Source organism: Eschrichtius robustus, chromosome 10 (genome assembly GCF_028021215.1).
Source record: "Eschrichtius robustus isolate mEscRob2 chromosome 10, mEscRob2.pri, whole genome shotgun sequence".
NCBI classification, from domain to species: Eukaryota; Metazoa; Chordata; class Mammalia; order Artiodactyla; family Eschrichtiidae; genus Eschrichtius; species Eschrichtius robustus.
In genome coordinates, this window is record NC_090833.1 from 2,417,028 (window position 1) to 2,437,308 (window position 20,281).

Genomic DNA, 20,281 nt, shown 5'->3' on the forward strand with positions numbered 1-20,281 from the left:
TCCCAAACCGTGAGGGGCGTGCGGACCTGGGGGTCTTGATAAAACACAGCACAGCATGGGAGGGCCTGGGGGCGACTGTTCACTCTCTCCGTTTCCCTCTGCCTGGAAGACCCTCCCGAGGTCTTCCCGGCAGCTCCTCCTCAGCCCCCACTTTCACATCAGCAAAGTGTCTCTGCAAGGCCACCCAAGCCTGATGGCCCTGGTGACAGCCAGGGAGGGGAACTGGGTGGCCGGGGTCAGCGCAGGGCAGACTCTGTACCGCAGACACCTTCTCAGCTCCTGAATCTCCAGTTACATGAGGCCGAGTCGAGTGCGATAAGTTCATAAGTACGTACGTACTGACAAGGACCGCCACACAACGACGACGACGGCAGTAACAGGACTTGGACGCTGACGAACACACGCACTAGCATCAGCTCTAAGCAGGTCGCCCTGGTCACCCAGCCTGGGCAAGTGCCCCGGTATCCTGTGGTGCCATGTGGACCCCGTGGGCTGGGGGGCTTGGGAGATCTCATAGCAGCACCGACGGCTCCCCTTTCTCAGGCCTCATCACCAGAACAGCAGGTTTCGTGGCTCAGAACCGTAAACCATCACATGGACCTGTGTCCGTGTCTGGGCCTCCTGGGGCAGGGCGGCGGGCGGGTCCCGGTCATGCTGTCCCCCCCAGTGCTGAGCAAGGTGGTGCTGGCCTGGACCGGGGCAGGTGGGGAGCAGGGTGGGCGCGGCACGGCCTGGGCGGCGCCTGGGGGACGTGCGTGTGCAGGACGCAACCCAGGCAGGAGGCAGACAGGGAAAGGGCTTGGACGCCAGGAGGAGGACCTCTTCCGTGAGGGGATGCGGCACTCCCTACCACCTCAAGGCAAACACCCCAAGACCCAGGCCCCGCTAACAGCCCGCTTCTCTCCACCCCGATGGTCTCGCACCCCAATACCCACCCCTGCCTGGAAATGCAGGACTCTCTGCTTCTACCCTGGGGAGTGGGGAGGGGGTAGCCGGGGGCCGAGACCCTCCCAGGTCCAGGACCCACCTCCCACCACTGAGCCTCAGGGTCGCCTCTCAGTAGCTCAATCACATCGCCCGTCTGGAAGGTCAGCACCGGCTTCCCGGGGGAAGCAGGGTTGCCATGGTAATGCTGCACGGCCACCATCTTGGGACCTGCGAAGGACAGGGCAGGAGAGGGCGTGGCTCGGTGGCTTCGTCCTGGTGGCAGCCCACCCCCAAGTTGACCTTGACCTCCCCGGCCTTCTCAGACCTCTCAGGGCTCTTGGAAGTGGGCCATGGGCCTGTATCGCCCCTCCCTAAATTCTTCCCGGAAGGCTCCCACATCCTGTTGTTAAATATCGTAAGTAAACTCTTTATGAGATTGACAGATTCAGGGTGTCACTGCAGTAATAGCAACTTATTCTTGAAGAGCACTTCGTGTGCTGTCATCCAAACACCTTTCGAACCTGTGACTGAGAGTCAGCGGCATGGAGCAGGAGACGGGGTCTCCATCCTGTTAGAGGCGGGGGCCGGGTCAGCGACCTGCCAAGGCCACACGGCTACGCCGGGGCAGCCCTGGGCTGACGGGGGGGCCCGCCTGAGCCCCCCCGAAACTTGCAGGCCCCTCCTAGACCGTGCCCTGCTCTGACCGGCCCAGCCCTGCATGGGCCGCGTCTGCCAGGCCTGGTTCCTGCAGCTGGTGCCCCAGAGGCAGCAGCATGGTTTTGTTTTCATGATTAGGTTGGACTCTGTCCCCAGCTCGGGCTGCCTCATACCTGTTGCTTTCAGTTCTCCTGCTACCCAACGCAGAGCAAGGGGGACATGGGGGGACGGAGAAAATGGTAAAGTGACAGCAGCAGTGTCCCAAAGTCTGCTCTGCTCGGGGTCTCCGGGCTGCAGCTCAGGGCTTCTACCGGGCTGAAGGGACCCTGGCTCTCTGCAGGCTGGGCCCTGTCCCCATGCCTGGCGCTGCGACATCCAAAACTAAGGAAGCTCCCAGGGGAAGTGGCCGTGGAGGTGGGAGGGAGATGGGGCCGGAGGGCAGCACACACCCTGGGAGCCTGGAGCCGAGAACACTAGGCAAAGGCGGCAGTCACCGCGGCCAGGCCCAGGCTCGGCTCTGACCGCTGACAAGGACGATAACCAGAGAAGACCCAAGTCCCACAGACTCACCTGGCCCCGCTCCAGAGGTGTCCTGTGAGAGCAAGGACAGAGGATAGTGAGGAGGGAAGGCTGCCCAAGCATCCCACACCCCCTGCCCCCCACACCCAGAGAGAAGGGTCTAGGCAGGAAGCGGGGAGGAGGCCAGGGACACGTCCTGAATGCCCACAGACGTTTGTGATGGTGACAACCTATTTCCCTGTGTGACACGATTCTTACTTACACCCTCCACCTTTGTACCCCTCCGCAGCCCTGGGACATCTGTTCTCTTCCCCTCCCATCCCTTAGCATTAACTCCCACCTCCTCCAGGAAGCCTGCCCTGACCACCCCAGCCCAGGGCTTCCCTGCTCAAAGCTTGGGGTTTGTCGTCTCTGTCTGGGACGTGTCCTGCTGCATATACTAAATGTTCTGTCTTCCCTCCTCTCTGAGGGCATCTCTGTAGCCCACGCAGGGCCCAGTAAGAGCCCGTTACGTGCTGGTTAATTTGACTGGACCCCACGGCTGGGGAGAGACACGACGTCCACACCCCATAAGTGAATTCAGTGACTCCGTCCCCAAGTCAGCTAAAGAGAGGGTTCTACGTCCATCAGGATGGGTGGCAGGTGGGCAGACGCCTGTCACAGAGCTGGGCACCCACAGCCGCCAGCAAGCCACTGGGCAGGTGGAACGGGTGGGCAGCCGGGCAGGGGGACAGCTATCAGGGCCCAGGAGGCCATGCACAGGGACCCATTTCTACTGACGGCCACAAAGGAAAACAAAGGCCCCTCGTGACCAACAGGGGCTCTGCAAGCCGGCCTGGCCCCAGAGGCGTGAGGGCTGGAACGGTTGGGTCTTTCTGGCTCCAGGCACAGGGCGGCGTAGGGTGCAGGGCAGTGGGAAGGGAATGGTTTGGCGGACTCACCAGGTCCGCAGGAGAACCTGAAAAGGAAGCACATCGGGGTCAGAGCCGCTGGGCATGCCTGAGTGTGTGAGCGAGGTGAGCTTCAAGGCCCTTCCTTTCAGACATGGATTATAGACACGCGTGCTTGGTGACCGCAAAAATCTCTCAATTACTTCTGATGGCAACTTCTGAGCTCTGGTTTTAGGGGGCCCATGGGAGAGCACACACTGGGTATCAGACCCAATGGCAAACAGGTTTTCCTGCATGAGCCGACTCTGCTCCAACGGCAGCAACTGCCTGATCACTGGGCGGAACCTGGGCTCAAAGGGAAGATTTCCACAATTGATTAGTGATGCCTGCCGTGGGCAAGTAACAGAGGACGTGGTAGGCGTGCTACTCTATTTGTCAGCACCTCGGACATGGGGCACCTCAGCTCATCAGATGGAAGGCAAACATTCTAAAGATTCTTTCCGCCTGCCCTGGGGTGACCCAAGGGGAGGACACAGCTCCAGGCCGGGCCCCAGCCATCTGACAAGCTGAGCTGCCACTCCACCACCAGACAGAACAAGCACCACAAGGGCTAACGTGTGGCTGATGTGACTTCAACACCATCTAACACGCACAGTCGCAACCTGCTTTGGGCAGACATAGGATCCGACAGACCCTGCAGAACAGAGGTTACAGGCGTCAGGCATCGGGCACGTGCCCTTGGGGGAACCACACGCTCCTTAAAATAAAACCAGGTGCCCACCACGGGCTCTTAGTGACACGGGGAGGATGCTGATGACTTCAGCTTTCGAAAGATATGCAATTGCCTAACTGGTAAAGCCTCAACTATACATATCATGAAAAACACAGAAACCTAAAAAGAGGTGGGGGACGGGGGGCAGGGGCATTGCAAAAAAGGGAGAAGGCAGGTGATGGCTAACGGCAGTTGTTTTTGCCTGGTGTGACCGTGATTGCTTTCATCTCCCTTACTTTTCGCTATATCTTCTATGGGAAATGGGTATTTAATAATCAAAGGGAAAAGGAAACAGAAAGATTATTTAAAAATAAGAAAACTTGACAGGAAATAAGCCAGAATATCACCTTTGGTTATTTCTTAATACGTTCATAAGTGATAATTGTTTTCTTCTTTATTTCATTTCTCCTCTTTTTTTTCCTCTAAGTTTTTGATAAAGAAGTATGTTACTTTTAAGATCAGGAAGAAAATGTCAAAAGAAATGAACTGTCCGGTCGCTTGACGTAAAGGACACATGGCCACAAGAGGGCGGTAGCCATGGGCAAAGCTGAAAAGCCGTGTTGGGGCCAGTGGAGGCCGGCAGCTTCCCCTAGCCCGGAGGAGACTGGCAGGGTTGCTGGACTTCCGCCGGGCCGGAGTGGGCTGCATCGGGCGGGGCTTGGTGGGGACGAGGGGGTCTGGGCTGACCTGTCGGACCCTCCTCCCAGATCAGGGTACTGGGCCAGCAGTCACAGTAAATGAGTAATTAACAAACTCTCCTACTCCGGGCGGTGGTGTCTCGGGTCATAAGCAGGCCCGGCATGTTTCCCTGTCTACCTGGAGCGTGGTTACCCCCCCTCTGGGCACAGCTCCCCTGAGTGTGGATGTCAGCATAACAGCCCCATTTCACGGGGACGTGGGAGCATCTGGGCCCCCTGAAGCCGGGCGAGCAGTGTGGTGCTGGGCGGGTGCCCCGTGCCCGGATCCAGTGCTCAGCCAGCCCCTGACCGTGGCGGCTTTGAAACCTTTCAGAACCATCTCAGGCTTTCTGGCTGCCCGTCCAGCTGCTCTAGGCTGGGCCCTCCCCCAACTGATCCCCCAAACCAAGTCGACTGACAGGAGCCTCAGGCTTTCCCCATCTGAGGCGAAGAGAAGCACAGTAGGTGCCGTGCACGCATGTGAACCATCTACAGACAGGGCTGTGGCTAAAGAGGGCCGGGCCTCTCCGGGGCGGGGGAACCCAGGGGCGAGGTGCCTCTCTGTGATCGGAAACCTCCACGCAACTGCCGGGAATGTTCTGTGCCCTCTGCGGGGTGGAGATTCTAGAGGCTGCTTACAGCTGCAATGCGGCAGGGGGTGGCCAAGAGGCCGAGAAACGCCAGCCGGTAGGCAGTTAGGAGGAGGGCTTTGCCATGGAATCCCCGCTCCCGCTCCCGCTCCGGCTGGGCCTTTTGACACAGTGTGACCCGGGGCCGGCGTCCTCCCCTCTCTGAGCCTCAGTTTCCTCATCTGGTCCCTGCCCCATGCGGTCACCATGGCAGGAAAGGAGAATGTGGGAACACCGCCAGAGCCGGCAGCCCCCAGGGCTCGTGCCCCACGGGCAGGGCGGGATGGGTACTCACTGATCTTGCAGGGAGGGGTCACCTCCAGGCACTCCTTGTGCGCCCCGACGCCACACTTGGTGCACAGGTAACCTTGGTAGAACGTGCCTCTGCGCCAGCGTGGGAGGGGGAAGGGGCAGGAGGTGAGGTGGACCACCAGACCCACCTTGACTTCTGCCCCGCCCCGAGCACCACCCCTCAAAGCCCTGGGACCCAGGACCCCCGCCCTGATGCGTAGCCTGGTGCTGGCCCTCCCCTTGGACGGTCCTCGGCCTGGCTCTGCCATCCCCACAGGGGGCCCTGGGCACCCACGGGGAGAGTCACCTCCCCTCCCAGCTAGATCCCAAACGTCCGAGGGCCGGCTGCCTCCCACACGATGGGATGTCTCCCCGGGTCCCTGGGGCCCAGCACAGCGCTGGCCTAGGGGTGCTCGGCGGCGATGGGGGCACAGGAGAGAGGCAGCAGCAGGCCCCCTCGGGGGCCGGGACAGGGCCCTCACCTGAGGAACATCCTACAGGCTTTGCAGTTGGTGGTCTTATCAAACGTGTACATCTGGAAGCTGTGGTGGTTGGCGTTGGCTTTGTCTGGCTTGATGTTTGACCTGAAGGGAGGGAAAGCGGGCTGCGAGGGAAAGCAGGCTCCAGGTTCCCTGAGCCCCCCCGAAACGGGGGCCGCCAAACCAGCCGGCCTCCGGAACGCGGCCGGGAGTCAGGAAGCCAGGACTCAGAGCCAGGATCTGCCCCGACACCCGGACAGACCCGAGGGGCCCTGACACCCCGGGGAGGATGAAGGGTCCGAGTGGGAGCTTTCGAGAACCTTCTGGGGTGATGGTTAAAGGCTGTATCCGGACAGGGCTTGGGTGTGGGCCGGTGCAACCGTTTGTCGTGACTCAGCAAACCGCACCCAGGATGTCACTGTGTGCGAGCCTGAGATATAAAAATCTAAACAAATCGTGACTTCATGATGGGCACCCTCACTTGCACTGATGTCTGCAATTCACTACAACACGTCCACTAGCAGACGGCACCAGGGCTGGGGGGACGGCACGTGACAGAGAATAGCACAAGACGTGAACGGAGGAGGCCGGGCATTTACCATGACGTTCTTTCAACTTGGATTAATACTTGAAAATTTTCATGAGAATGGTGGGGAGAAAATTACAACCCCTAGAAAACCTTGGGGCCCACCGCCCGGCCGCCATCTATTCTGTTGTGTCCCACGCGGGACCCCGTTGGATCCTCCCAATAAACCCAGAACCTGGGCCCTCCTTTCATGTGCATCTCACCAGGAGGAAGAGGCCAGGGAGGTGAGTGCACCTGCCCGGAGGCACCCAGGACCCTGCCACCCTGGCCTGAAGGTCTGATGTGGCCAGGGACCCCCGTGATCACCTTTCTCTGTTGGGCTAATTGGGGCTCCTCCTAGATTTCATGGAAAAACAGCTCGGGGGCTTTTCCCCAAAGGTGACAATCCACCGGCCTGTAAGGGCCCAGGGATCTGGGTCACCATGAGTCCATCTGGCACCATGGCCATTCCTGGCCACTCGCTGCCCTGCTGGTCAGGTGTGGGAGGCTCGGCCCCAGGGGGAGGGCCCTCTGGCCACTGTAGATTAAAGAGCAAGGCTGCCACCCGGGGGGAGGGGGCTGGCATCCCGGGGGGGCGGGGTTCCCCGGGCAAAATCCACGTGCCACGTGGCATCCCACCCCCACGCCGCTGCCATGGCAGACTCACATGGCCATCTCAAACTGTTCCATCCACTTCCTCTTCATGTCTTCCGTCTTGCAGAAAAACTGGAAGCCCTGCTTGCCTTGAAGGTGAATTAGATAGAAGCCGTAGGACCACTGTGGGAGGAGACGGGGGACATGCTTGCAACGGGCATGGCTAGGTGCACACAGGTACACGGGCACATGTACACACACACTCGTGCCTGGGCCTGTACGTGCACACATGTGTGTATGTGTATGCAGCCTCTAACGAGACGTCCTGGGACCCATCTCCGACCCCCTCCAAGGTGCACCCTCAACTGAGGTCTCTGCTGGTTTAGCCCAGGCCACCTCTAATGACCCGTGTTGAGGCGCTCACCTGGGGCCCCTCCAGGACGCCAGCCCACCCACTTTCACTTCCTAAATGTGTTGCCAAAAAAGCTCACTGGTCTGAATTAGAACAACAGAAAAAAAACAAAAAAGGCAGAGGAGGCCACGGGCCTGGGGAGCTGCAGCAAAGCCAGCCCAGCCTTCCCACCCCTCAGCCACCACCAGGCCTGGCCATCGCTCGGGGCTTCTAAAGGGGCCCGGGAAGAAGAGTCCGGGAAGTCTGAGCCCATCTGTGTTAGGAAAGATGGAGGGAAAAAGGAAAAGAGGGAAGGAGGGAGGGAAAGAAGAAAGAGAGGACAAAGGGCGGCAGAGAGAGAACAGGCAAAACCCCAGTGGCTCTGAAACCACCCAGGTCCTTAACCTCCAGGGATTGGGAGTGGGTGGGGCAGGCGGGAGCGGGGGGTTTCACTTGACACCCTTTGCAGCCGGCAAATCTGTTATCACAAATACATGTCTCCTCCTAATCCAGACACTGAGGGGAGGAAGGAGGAGAACGCCAGGAACCCAGCCCGGCTCAGGCCCACCCGGGTCCCCAGACCCCACTCCCAGCTCAGGGAGGAAGTGCCGGCATCGGGCCCGGAGGTGAGGAAGGCGGTGAGCACGTGAGCGTCAGGGGCTTACCATTTTCCCGTGAGACTAGGAAGCGCGAGGAGAGGAAAGGAAAAGGGGAGACGAGATCATCAAGAGGCCTGGCCCAGCCCCGCGGTGGGTGCCGCAACCCAGGACACTGCCCACTGCCACGTGCCCCAGGGTGGGACCACCATGGCAAGGGCCTTCCTCCCAGAGGGGCAGGTGCCGGGGCGGAACTTGGGGGGCTTCGTCTTCAGCCCTGAGCCTGGGAGGTGGCCTCAGGTCACTGCCTCTGGGACCCCAGTGGCCTGTTTTGGACATCAGGGCTAGGTAGGTCACCCCCAATAGCTCTTCCAGGTGGTAGGTACCTGCATGCTACCTGTAAGCTCGGGAGTCCAGGCTCTTTTAGCACTTTGGTTCCTGGCACCCACACCCAGCCCAGGGCTGCACGCGATAGGTACTCAAGCACTGGGTGCAGAAGCAGGACTGAACCAGAGAGCATGGCAGCCCCAACGCAGCATCCATTGCACCACCCGCAGCATCCACGGCCCCACCCCCAGCAGCCATGGCCCCTCCCTTACCAGTCATGGCCCCACCCACCGCAGCCATGCCCCCATCCCCAGCAGTGATAGCCCCACCCCAGCAGCCATGGCCCCACCCCCAGCAGCCATGGCCCCTCCCTCACCAGTCATGGCCCCACCCCAGCAGCCATGGCCCCTCCCACACCAGCCATGGCCCCACCCCCAGCAGCCATGGCCCCTCCCTCACCAGCCATGGTCCCACCCCCAGCAGCCATGGCCCCTCCCTCACCAGCCACAGCCCCACCCCCAGCAGCCATGGCCCCTCCCTCACCAGTCATGGCCCTAACCCCAGCAGCCATGGCCCCACCCCTAGCAGTCATGGCCCCTCCCTCACCAGCCATGGCCCCACCCCCAGCAGCCATGGCCCCACCCCTAGCAGTCATGGCCCCTCCCTCACCAGCCATGGCCCCACCCCCAGCAGCCATGGCCCCACCCCTAGCAGTCATGGCCCCTCCCTCACCAGCCATGGCCCCACCCCCAGCAGCCACAGCCCACTGGCTGGACATCAGAGTCCCACAGGCCACAGCAAGGCCCACCCAGTGCCCTCCTCCAAAGCGGGAGGGCTGGGGAGGGGCAGGAGGGTCCGCTTGCTGCAGGGGGCCACATGGGCCAGGCGGCCAAGGTCTAAGGCTGGGCTCTCACCAGCGGCCTCGGGCCGGGCCCCTCTGCTCAGTGTCCTCACTGGGGAGCTGCGATCCGGATTGTGCCCCCCCGACCCCCGCCACACCCCAGGAAAGACTCAGACAAAAGGCCAGGGGGGTGCCGGGCCCAGCACAGAGCGGGTGGAGGCCCGCCCACCTGACCACGCTTTCTCTGGCCACCCCACAACTCCTCCCTCAGCGGGGGTCAGTGCCTGCCCCGCACCGGGCGGCCCAGCCTTAGACGCCCCTCTGTCACCACGAGGAAGCCGGGGGCTCACCTTCTTGACATCCTTGTTGTTCATGGGGTCGTCGGTCATCTTGTGGAAAAGCAGCTCGATGATCTCCTTCAGCTCGTAGCTGTAGCCCCTCCTCTTGCAGACAATGACCACCTTGTCAAACAGGAACAGGTACCTGGCCCGACAGCGCGGCCAGGGACCCGTCAGCACGGCCAGCGCACTGGGGTCCGAGGCCGCGGGACAGTTGCGGGGCGCCTGGGTGGGCAGTGCGAGGGCTGCTCCCTCCCCGAGCCTGAGCCCTTCCCCCTGCCTGGCCCACCCGGCTAACTCTGATCCCTCGGCCCGGTCTTGGCTCCTCCACGCCCCTGGCCCTGCCGGCCTTCCTCACAGCACTGGCCTCTGCCAGTCACTGCCCATTTACACGTCCATCCTCCACTGGATTGGGAGCCGCGTGGGGGCAGGGCTCATGTCTTCTGTGACCCCGGCCACGGCCCCAGGCCTTGGACGCAGCAGGTGTGCGTGGAGGACTGAACAAGCTGGGGCCGTGCCAGCTCCCCGGGAGCTTTCGCGTCGCCCGCCCACACCCCTGCTCAGTCCTTTGGCAAACAGCTCACACGGCCGCTCCCAGGAGCCCAGGCGCTCGCAGGCCGGGCCTCTGGCTGTCCCCCAGCCCGGCCGGTCCAGTGCCGGCCACAGGCAGGGCAGCCCCACGGGCGCGGCAGCCACCGGCCGTCGCTCTCACCAGGAAGGAAGGAAGCAATTAAAACAGAGCAACCCAAAGCCAAGTCCACATGAGAAGCTGTTTCCAGACCTGCTGGGGAGCGGGGTGCCCTGGAGCGGCGTGTCTGACTCGGGGGTGCCACCCAGCCCGGCGCCCACTCCGCTCACCTGTCTTGCTTGGTGTGGTTGACTATGGACCGGACCTTCAGTTCCCCGTCGATCTTTGGTCTCCCAAATTCCTCCAGTTTCACTTGCTGGGAAAGAAAGGGCAAGGCCGTTAGCCCCGGTGCCAGAGCAAGTTCCCTACGTGGAGAGAAACGCAGGTGGGCACGCGCCCGGGGCGGCCGTTTTCCACAGAAACCGAAGGCGGGAGCGATGTGAGACGAGCCCCCCGGTTCCCGGCTGGTGCTGAGGACAGAAGCGGGGAGCAGAGCACAGGGAGGAACTGGGCCTGCAGGCTCCGCGCCCCACAGACCCGGCCCCGCTGAGGACTCCCTCCAGCTCTGCGGCAACAAAGGGCGATTGATGGTGCGGGTCAGTTAACAGGCCACTGTTGTATGGAGCCAGAGCGGGAACCTGGTGGGAAACGCCAGACGCCAGACCCCGAGAAACCAAATTAAAAAGAGAACAAACAGCGCTTATCAGATAGAGGGCGGGCAGGGCGCGGGGGTCCTGCCGGTGGTTCATCTACCACAGGAAGAGCCTTCGAGTTGAACCCCCTCTCTGGTTTGCAAGGATTTCATTTTCGTTTTCTGCCTGGTTTGCATCTCTGCTCTGCTCTGATTCAGAGAGAAGTCTCTGGGCACGTTCCCTGTGCGGTCTACGCGGACAAAACAGGAAGGAGAGGATGCCGCAAAACATTATCAGGCCAGCCCGCCTGGCGCTACGACGGGGGCTCTCAGCATCTTCTTTCAAAGAGTTTTCTGCATTTCCCAGGAGCTGCCAGAGCAAAACGAAGAGCGTAGCGTGGGGGTCACCCAGGGCGGTACCAGCACCCTGCTTAGGGACTCAGGGCCTCTGTGTCTCATCTCCAAAGTGCGGGAAGAAAGGCACCAGCTCTAGCTGCTGGGATGGGGTCCGGAGAAAACCACATGGCTGGGCAGAGCAGGGTGCCTGGCCTACAGGAACGTTCCACAGCTGCTCACCTGCTGTTAACTTTTGTCATTTGATGAGCAAGAATTACTCGTATGTAAAAACTTAAAAAAACAAAGTCTTCGTGTCACAAAATTAGTGCCCATCCATCCATCATATAGCATGTAGAAAACGTCCAACACTCAACGAGGGAAAAACCAACAGCCCCAGGCCCCACCAGGCACTAACACCACCGCTAACAGCCTGGGGCACAGCCATCCTTAACCTCCTCTGCCCTCTGAAAGGAAAGAAAAATGGGGTCGGGTCATAATGCTGTTCGGCGACTTCTTTCTTCTTTGCTAGATGACCCATCACGATTGTTTTCACGCCACGTGCCTGTACCACAGTCCTTTTTGGGCTCTTCTGACCCTGGTCGGGGAGGGCCAGACAAATGGGCACCAGGTGTCAGCCTGGGCATCTGGGGCTTCCTTTGCAAAAGCTTCTGCGCTGATTTGCTTTTGACAGACACTCACCCGGACTCTAAAAGTTCAGACACCAGAGAGTGAAAATGCATGTAAACCAGTGGTTCTCAGCCAGGGGTGATTCTGTACCCAGGGGACATCTCGTGATGTCGGGAGTTGTATTTGGTGGCCATGACTTGGGCCCCTGAAGGGTGCGGGTGCTACCAGCACCTAGTGGACAGAGTCCAGGGGTGCAGCTCAACATCCCACAATGCACAGGACAGGCCCCACAACAGAGAATGGTCCAGCCCCAAATGTCAACAGTGCCGAGGCGGAGAAACCCTGTTTACACATTCAGCAGATCAGCGGAGAGGCTGGTACCGGTTGGCACAGGCGGGGAAGTGCCTGCTTCCTGGGATGGCCCATCTCCTCGCCCCGCAGGACACAGTGGATCACCCAACGTCCCGAGGCTGAGCCTCTAATGGACCAGGATAAGGTGCCATGAGGTGTCAGCCCTGCCTGCTAGAGGTCAAGGGGGAGGGGAGAGCTCAAGGGCAACTCCTGGGCAGGGTGACCAAACCCTCTCTATTGTCCCTCACGGGGACAGGAGATGTGGGTGAGCCAGGGGTCCCACAGCGTAAGGAACCTCACGCTCCCCCGGGCACCGCACTCTCCTCTCGGACCCAAGAGAGTCCGGGTCCAGGCCAGGGAGGGAGGGCAGAGCAGTCAATACCGTTCCTCTCCTCGGGCCCTCAGCCAGTGGCCACCTTTGTGCACAGGGCACCTGGGCTGGTCCAGGCGCACAGCCTGGCAGTGCAAGGTCAGCCGCAGCTCCAGAAGCCACTCCACCCTCTCGGCGGAGAGCCCTCAGCACGGCTGCACGTGCCTCCACGACCCGGACGGACGGAGCGTGTGGTCACCCTTCCGCTTATTCAACGCTGAGATTGTGAAAGTCATTTCTTAAAACATGTCTATATAGTCATGATTATCTTCACTCTTTGGGGAGTCAACACACTTACCAAGTTTTCTATAGAACTCTGAAATTCGCTGATTTTCTTCAGGGTCTCTTTGTCCCGTTTAACTTCGTTTATGTACATTGCCAGGTCCTGGGACACAACAGAGGCGGGGAGCGGGTTAGCAGGCCCACGCTGGGCAGGGTGTGAGGGGGCTCAGCCACGAACCCCATGGCACCGTCCAAGGGCTGGGCATCCCCGAAGCACCGTCCACCGTCCCCAGAGGTGGCTGGCCCTCGAAATGACTGCAGGGGTGAGAACCGTCACCCCACTTGACAAATGAGGCAGAAAAGCTGCACCCCATTGGTGGGCCAGGAAATCCCTCCTCCGAGGACAGCTTCTTTCTACCCCGTCACTCGACCATCTTCTAGGTCAGAGTAGAAGGAAAACAACCAGGTCGACCTGGACCAGCCACTTCTTGGCCCTACAGTAGAGCCTCGGCGAAACAAGGGCAACCCACCGCGCAGCCCGGCTACCCACATGCTGCAGTCTCCTGCTGGCCACCAGGGGGCACTGCCCGCCGCGATCCACAGGGCCCAGCGGTGGAGCCCCTGAGCCAGGCGGTGGGTAGGGGGTGAGAGCCGGTTCCAGCCTCCCCTCCAGTGCCTCGTGCCCGTCCACACAGGGAGCCCACTGGCCAGGCAGAATCTGAGACCCCGAGGCAGGAACATTACAAGCTGGGCCTGGTGAGCCGGCCAACCACCGGGGCCTCCGTGGCACAGGCCACAGAGTTCGCACAGGACTTGGAGTAAGGCTCTCCAGGAGGACAGGCTGCTCAGAGAAGCTCCAGAAACAGACGGCCGAGCAGTGGGGGGACAGAAGCCAGAGAGGGGGCGATCCCCCTGGGAACGTCACTTCGCAAAGATGGAGGCTGCACAGGACGTTGCCGGGTGACAAGGACAGGTTCAGCCCGAGCCAACACACAGGTGGGAAAGGACAGAGCACCTTCAGGGGCCTGAGAGTGGCCAAGCTTGCCTGGAAGGTGGGGCATTAGGGGTAAACACAGCTGCAAAGCCAGCGCAGCTTTGGAGGCCTGCGTGCCAGGGTGAGGGTCTGGGCCTGACTCAGCAGGCAGTGAGGAGCTACAGAGGGGTTCTGAGAGGGGGAGGGACGTGAGCTGGGCTCTCCTTCTGGGGGCTGAGCTGCAAAGTGGGCTTCCATGGACAGAGGGAGGAGGGGAGAGGCGCTGTGCCCGGGTGGAGTGGGCATTTCAGAAGCAGATGCCACACACTGGGCAGCAGGCAGGGTAGGGCCAGATGGCCCAGAACCGAGTCCGGTGCCTGGATTCCGGCGACAGTCTGGCAGACGGTCAGGCAAGCAGGAGGAAGGGAGGCCCGGGGCGGGGGGGGGGGGGGGTCACTGTGGGCCAGGGGAGGCTAGAGAAGAGAATCCTTAGGGAAGCTCCTCCACCCGCCCCCTCTGCCCCTGGTGGGTCCCATCCACCGCCCTGCCCCTGCTCCGCCTCTTGCCGTCCCAGGAAGATCTATATCTCCGATTACCGAGGTAAGGTTGTTAGCGAGCCCAGGTCCAGTCAAAGAGGGTGGGCACGGTCCGTGAAGCCCCAGGCTGGCCCGGCCTCTCCCCTGCCTCGGTTTACCCACCTGCATGGCCTCCAGCGCTTCTTTGAGCTGCTGCCTCTCGGGCCGGTCGGTGGAATGGCTCAGAAGTTCCTGGAAGGGTGGTGAGGAGTGGGTGACCACTCAGGGGTCCCAGCCTGGGCCCGCTCCCCACCAGGCCCCGGGTGTGCAGACAGAGCCGGGCCCTCGGGACAAAGCCCCCCCCCCCCCCCCCCGCCCCAGGCTCTGGTCCAGCCGCCCAACTCCGGCAGACAGACAGCGAGCCCTCCCCCAGGGGACACACGGCTTCGAGTCGAGGTGTCTCCAACTCTTGTGGATAATGGGGGGGACATTAAGACAGCACAAAGCCAGGGGCCGAGCTAACAGGTGACCTGCTGATTCACTAAAGAGCCTTGCCTGGCACCTCACAGAAACCACTGTCTCCCGCGCAGGTCGGTCTGTCTGTCCCGAAGGATTTCCTGTTTCCGTGGCTACCAGGAAGCTCAGGGACTGGGTTAAGAGATCAGCCCCAGGAGCTCTGATTTCTGGCCTGAGGATGCTTTTCTGTCTCTCTGTTTTTCTTTTCTCTTACTGATTTAAATAACAATTTTCCTTGTATACGAACTGACAAACATGCATAATACATACAAATACTGCGTAGCTCCTGATACTATTTTTGCAGTTTTTAGGTGCTAAGCACGGGCTGCTTTACTCTGTGTGCTTGCTCATCTGTCACCCTGGCCTGTCTGTGGGCTCCACGCTACGCCCCGGGGGCTGCCGGGCCCTGACCCACTCCAGCCAGTCTCACCTTGAGGAGCAGGTGGTATTTGAGCACCCTCTGCATGGGGACCACCAGCAGGTCCTGCAGCTTAAACTTCCCGTCTTGGACCTTCAGGGTGCATTCCTGGGCGTCGGGGGAGGAGCAGGCGGATTTAGAGCATCCTTGCCCGGGGACACCGGACCCCAACACTCCCATCCCCCAGCCTGGGGACGGGGGCAGACCCGAGCCCTGAACTGGGGCCCAGGTGTCTGGTCTTCCTCTGGTCCGGCTCCCAGAGACCCGCCCCAAACCAGGCGTGTGCGGAGGGGTGGCCTTCACAGCAGGCGGGCAGGGGGCCTGCTGCCTCTCATAGCCTCAGGGGTCTGCAGTGGCCACATGGGGGGGATTCTGAGTGACCCCTGGCCTGGGGTCTACCAGAGACACTGGGGGAGGCCAGCTCACACTAAGCGGGGGACCGCCCCCAGGAACCAGGGGCTCCCCACTGGTTGCCTGGACACATGAGGGCATCGGGCCTCTCCGAGGGGCGAGTCACCCCCAGCACGGCCAGAGCAAAGGGACGTGGCACCAGGGTTCACCCTGGGAACCGTCTGACCGGCCAGATACAACGTGGGAAGCCCAGCCTCCGGGGGGACGACACGGCAGGGGTGGGAGGCTCCCAGCAAACGTCCGTCACCTGGGGCCCCCGTGGGGTCCCGATAGGCCAGGGTCAGGGGTCAGTCACAGCCCCCCACTCAGCCGGATCTGGTCCTGGGGTCCTGCCACAGCTGCACCCAGGCTGGGCCCTGGCCTGGGCTGGTGACCTCCCCCTGCCCACTCTCAACCCCAACAAAATGCAAAGGAAAAAAAATCATCTACAAAAAACGTCCCGTCACTGCCCCGTCCCCAGCTTCCCATGAAACGGGCAGGAGGCCGCGGAGCTGGAAGTTCGGAAACGGCAAGGGATGGGCCAGGCCGGGAAGCCCCAAGTACCTCGACTTTCTGTCTGAAGTCCTCCCTGCTGGCGAGGAGCTGGTTCAGCGTGTTCTGGGCATGCTCCATGCGGCTGCAGTACTCCCCGTAGATCAGGAGCCTGGACGGTGGGCGCACACGCACACACACACACACACGCACGCACACACACACACACGCACACACACACGCGCATGGTGTGAGCCCGTGCCGCCTTCACGTAGGCTGTAAGCGCAGCAAACGGCTCTCTCCCCGTGACAGCTTCTCACGTGTTAGCACATTTAACGGTTTTGTTCTTTCCATGAGGCTGCCAACCCTTCCCTGCCCTGCCCAGGAGGAGGGCTGCCAACCGTGGGGAGGCAGGGGCACCCTGCCTTCCCCGAACCCAAGGAGGCCCTCTTCTGTGGTTCTGTTTCAGGTCAGGACCGGGTTTCAGGGTGCCGCCCTCAGCCCCCCATCCCGCCCCTGGAAAGGGCCAAAGCCAGACAGAAGCCCCCGCCTCCCCAGGTGGCTCATGTTCCAGCCCGCAGGCAGTGGGCACCAAGGCCCGGCCCGGCTCTGTGCTTGCCCTGGGGGGCCGGCCCCTGAGCTGACATTTCGAGGTGCGGGGACCCCGTGGGGTCAGCCCTTGTTGCTTCCACATGGCCCCGACGGTCTGTGCCTGGGTTCCAGCCACTGGCCTCTCAGGGCAGGGTGACGTCAGCCCCCATCACCTGGGAGACGGGGGGCTGGGAGGAGCCGCGGATCCAGGGAAGATGCGGGCTGGGGAGGGGGGAGCAGGAGCTCTCTCTAATCCAGCCCTGCCTTCCCGGCTTCCAGCCTCCCCGGCGCCCACTGCCTGCCTGCCATCCTGGTTCTCTCCTAACACCCTCTGCTTTGCTCCCCACCACGATCCCCCAGGGCCGACAGACCAGAGCCCCCGGCACCAGGGGCCCGGCGCTCTCAGGGCCTTGGGTTACTAGCCTGAAACTTCATCTTTCAAAATCTTGTCACCCGACTACCGAGTAGGCCCCTGGAGGACCAGGCAGGTGACGTCGTTGGCTGTAATAAGGATGACTGCAAAGGTCACCACCTCTGGGAGCTACCAGGGCCAGGAGCTTCACGCACAGCGTCACGACCCTTTAACCCACTTACAGAGGTGGGGGTGATGAGCCCCACTCTCCAGCGGGGAAACTGAGGCCTCAGTGAACTTGCTAAGAGTCACCAGCTAATAAAGGGCGCCACCAGGAGGCCGGGCCCCGTGCATGATGTTCCAGGGACGCCCTGCCAGACGCAGGTTATGCTGTGTGTCAGCAAACGTCTGGAGGCCTCTCCCGGCCCAGCTCTGGGAAGCACGGGTGAGGATGACCTCAGGCCCATTTCTCTGTCCTCCGCGGACGCTGCTTCACCCTGGGGTACCTGGCGAGGCGCTGGGGGTAGGCAGTCAGGCCTGTTGCTGGCTTCACTTTGGAGGAGATGACACTGCATCCCGCTGGGTCTGTGGGACACCCCAGGCTCTCCCTGCACGGCCTGCGGGACCCGCGGTGACCACACCTGGGCCGGGCATCCAGCACCCCGGCTCTGCCACCTGAGCCCCTGGGCAGGTCTCCCCTCCCTGGGGCCTTGGGGGTTTGGGATAGATGGCCGGGTCCTGAGTCCCAAGCCTCGGCAAGCACCTGGCCGCACCTGGCAGAGTGTGACACACTGACCAGGAGCCACTTTGCATGAGAACCTGAGCCCTGGTTTCCACTTCAAAGAATCTGCTATTAAATTCAGGATTTTCATATAAAAGTTGATCAAGGGGCTTCCCTGGTGGCGCAGTGGTTAAGAATCCGCCTGCCAATGCAGGGGACACGGGTTCAAGCCCTGGTCCGGGAAGATCCCACGTGCCGCGGAGCAACTAAGCCCGTGCGCCACAACTACTGAGGCTGCGCTCTAGAGCCCACGAGCCACAACTACTGAGCCCGCGCGCCTAGAGCCCGTGCTCCGCAACAAGAGAAGCCACCGCTCATCACAAATAGAGAAATCCCGCGCACAGCAACAAAGACCCAACGCAGCCAAAAAGAAAGAGAGGGAGGGAGGGAGGGAGGGAGGGAGGGAGGAAGGAAGGAAGGAAGGAAGGAAGGAAGGAAGGAAGGAAGGAAGAGAAAGAAAGCCAGTTTCATGTACCAAAGTTAAAAAAAAAAAACAGAAACTTGGAAGTAAGGCAACGCACGCACGGAGGACTTGATGGTTCAAGGTCCCACTGGAGCGCCTGGGAACACCAGCCACCCGAGGCCCCGGGGAAGGTGGTCTCTCCGACCCGGCCTGATGCACGCTTGCGTGACACTGTTCTGTACACGTGATTTCCATCACGCTGCAGAAGCAACCCAAAGGTTCCAGCGCTCTTGCCACGGAGGAAATCGACCGGTTCGCGTGTAACGTGGCCACCTCATTCCTAACTTCTGTCCCCGCTGACCCTGCGTGCCAGTGTCCCGGGCTGTCAGCTGAGCGAGCTTCGTCATGCTTCTGCTCTTCCACGAGGTGGCAGATGCTGGCCGCCAGCTCAGGGGTATCTTATTTAACTGCTTGAACTTTCAACTCCGACCCCATAAAGGGAGCCTGAATGGCTCTCACAGAAATACATCTGACGCCTTACTTCCTCACTGCGTCACTTCTGTCTCAGCCCACACAGCCGGGGACAGGACGGAGCGCATCCCAGGACACAGGTGATACGCCCAGGTGTTCACCCGGGACACGGGAACAAGCTGAGACCACGCGTGGCCAAAGCCCCACCCCTCTCCCATCCTGAGCTGCCCCATCTGGGAAAGGAGGTCTGGACAGGGCGGGAGGTAAAGGGCTCTCCAGCTGATGATCCCAGGGCAGCCCTCCCGACAGGGCAGGCACGCGAACCCCTGTGGGGGCTCTAGGGGGTACGAGAGGGTCGTCTCTGTGCAGGACCACCTGACCTCGGGCTTTGAGATGAAAGGCCCCCAGAGACCCTGGTTCCCGTGAATGGAAATCACAGCCAGAGGGCAGCGCCGTCCACCTAACCTAAGAGCAAGGAGAAGCTGCAGAGCGCCGAAGCCCTCACCTGCCCAGAGCCTCTCTCTCCACACTCACGGAAATCCCACGGGGTCCAGGGGCAGGGAACCTGCCTTTCTGAACAACGTTCCTCCTAACAGCACTTGTGCAAAGCCCCACAGACAGTCCCTCCTAAGAGCTGGTCCTCCCGGCTTACCACCGGGCCACCAGCTCCCAGGCCCCATCCAGCCCGAACCACGGACCCACAAGAAGTCAGGCTCCAGGCCCACCTTGGTCAGCCCCAGGGATAAATACAAACAGTGTGACTTCAATGCAAACCTTGCCCGAGAGCCAGCTCCCTCTGTGTGGGAGACGTCTCCTTTAAGCCCACATGGCAAGGTCAACAGGAGCATCTGCCTTGTCTGAGGCTCGAGGCTGCATTAATGGGAGAATAAGCTCCAAAAAGAGGGAGGTGATTGTCCTCTGCCATTCCACACTGCTCATACCACACCTGGATGCTACCCCAACCTTCATCAGTGAGGAGTTGCCGGCATCTTGCCCCTTGAATTCCTCAATGGCTTCTCCTGCCCTCATTAAAAAAATTATGAATCCCTATCTTGGCCCACCAGATCCTGCAGAGCCCTGTAACTGCTCCTTGGAGAGCCTCCCCTTCGCCCCCTCGCTCCCACTCCTCCGGCCTCTGGCAGTTCCCCAAATGGTCAGAGCTCCTGGCTGACCCTCAGCTTCTACAGTCAGAGCTCCTGGCTGTCCCACATGGCTTCAGGGATGATCCCCTCTCCCCCAGGTCCTCAGGGGGCCCCAGCCTGTGCTACAAGTCCCTCCCCCACATCCCCCTCCCCTTCCCTGTGCTCTCAGGCACCATCACAGCCCACGACAAGTCTCTCGTCTGTGGACTCATTTCCCAGGGAGAGCCGAGCCTGCTTCGCTCACCACGATGTCCTTGGCCCAGAGCTCTGGAGCCGCACACAGCAGGCACCCCATAAATGCTTGCAGAATCGGTAAGCCAGCGAACACCAGGGCCTTGGGGGCTGACTCAGAAATAAGAAGGGACGTGCCAGAAAAGGCGGACGCTGGGAGGGGCAGTGATTTGGCAAATGAGGTCTGATGAAATGCAGCCAGCCCCTCCCCCAAAGGGACCCCAAGAAAAGTGCCTGGACCCCCGATGCCTCGCTGGGCGGGTGACCATCTGCAGAGCTCTCGGTGCCAGGATGCATTCTGCTCATTGCAATTCTCCGAGGCGGAAACGTCCATCATTCCCAGAGGAA

At 61.1% G+C, this 20,281-nt stretch overlaps 1 protein-coding gene across 4 annotated transcripts in view; it reads right to left on the reverse strand.

The window, feature by feature from the left end:
• The window catches only part of VAV2 (vav guanine nucleotide exchange factor 2), a 183,184-nt gene that overhangs the window by 13,475 nt on the left and 149,428 nt on the right, over nt 1–20,281 (reverse strand). For all 4 annotated transcript variants that reach the window (XM_068553911.1, XM_068553910.1, XM_068553909.1 and 1 more), the window contains exons 9-20: nt 16,035–16,134; nt 15,093–15,188; nt 14,330–14,398; nt 12,735–12,821; nt 10,352–10,437; nt 9,506–9,638; nt 7,074–7,183; nt 5,845–5,946; nt 5,367–5,455; nt 3,045–3,061; nt 2,155–2,176; nt 1,028–1,155 (exon numbers count right to left, since the gene is read on the reverse strand). In XM_068553911.1, coding sequence (XP_068410012.1) covers nt 1,028–1,155; nt 2,155–2,176; nt 3,045–3,061; nt 5,367–5,455; nt 5,845–5,946; nt 7,074–7,183; nt 9,506–9,638; nt 10,352–10,437; nt 12,735–12,821; nt 14,330–14,398; nt 15,093–15,188; nt 16,035–16,134 — 1,039 coding nt within the window. The remainder of the gene's footprint in view (nt 1–1,027; nt 1,156–2,154; nt 2,177–3,044; nt 3,062–5,366; nt 5,456–5,844; nt 5,947–7,073; nt 7,184–9,505; nt 9,639–10,351; nt 10,438–12,734; nt 12,822–14,329; nt 14,399–15,092; nt 15,189–16,034; nt 16,135–20,281) is intronic.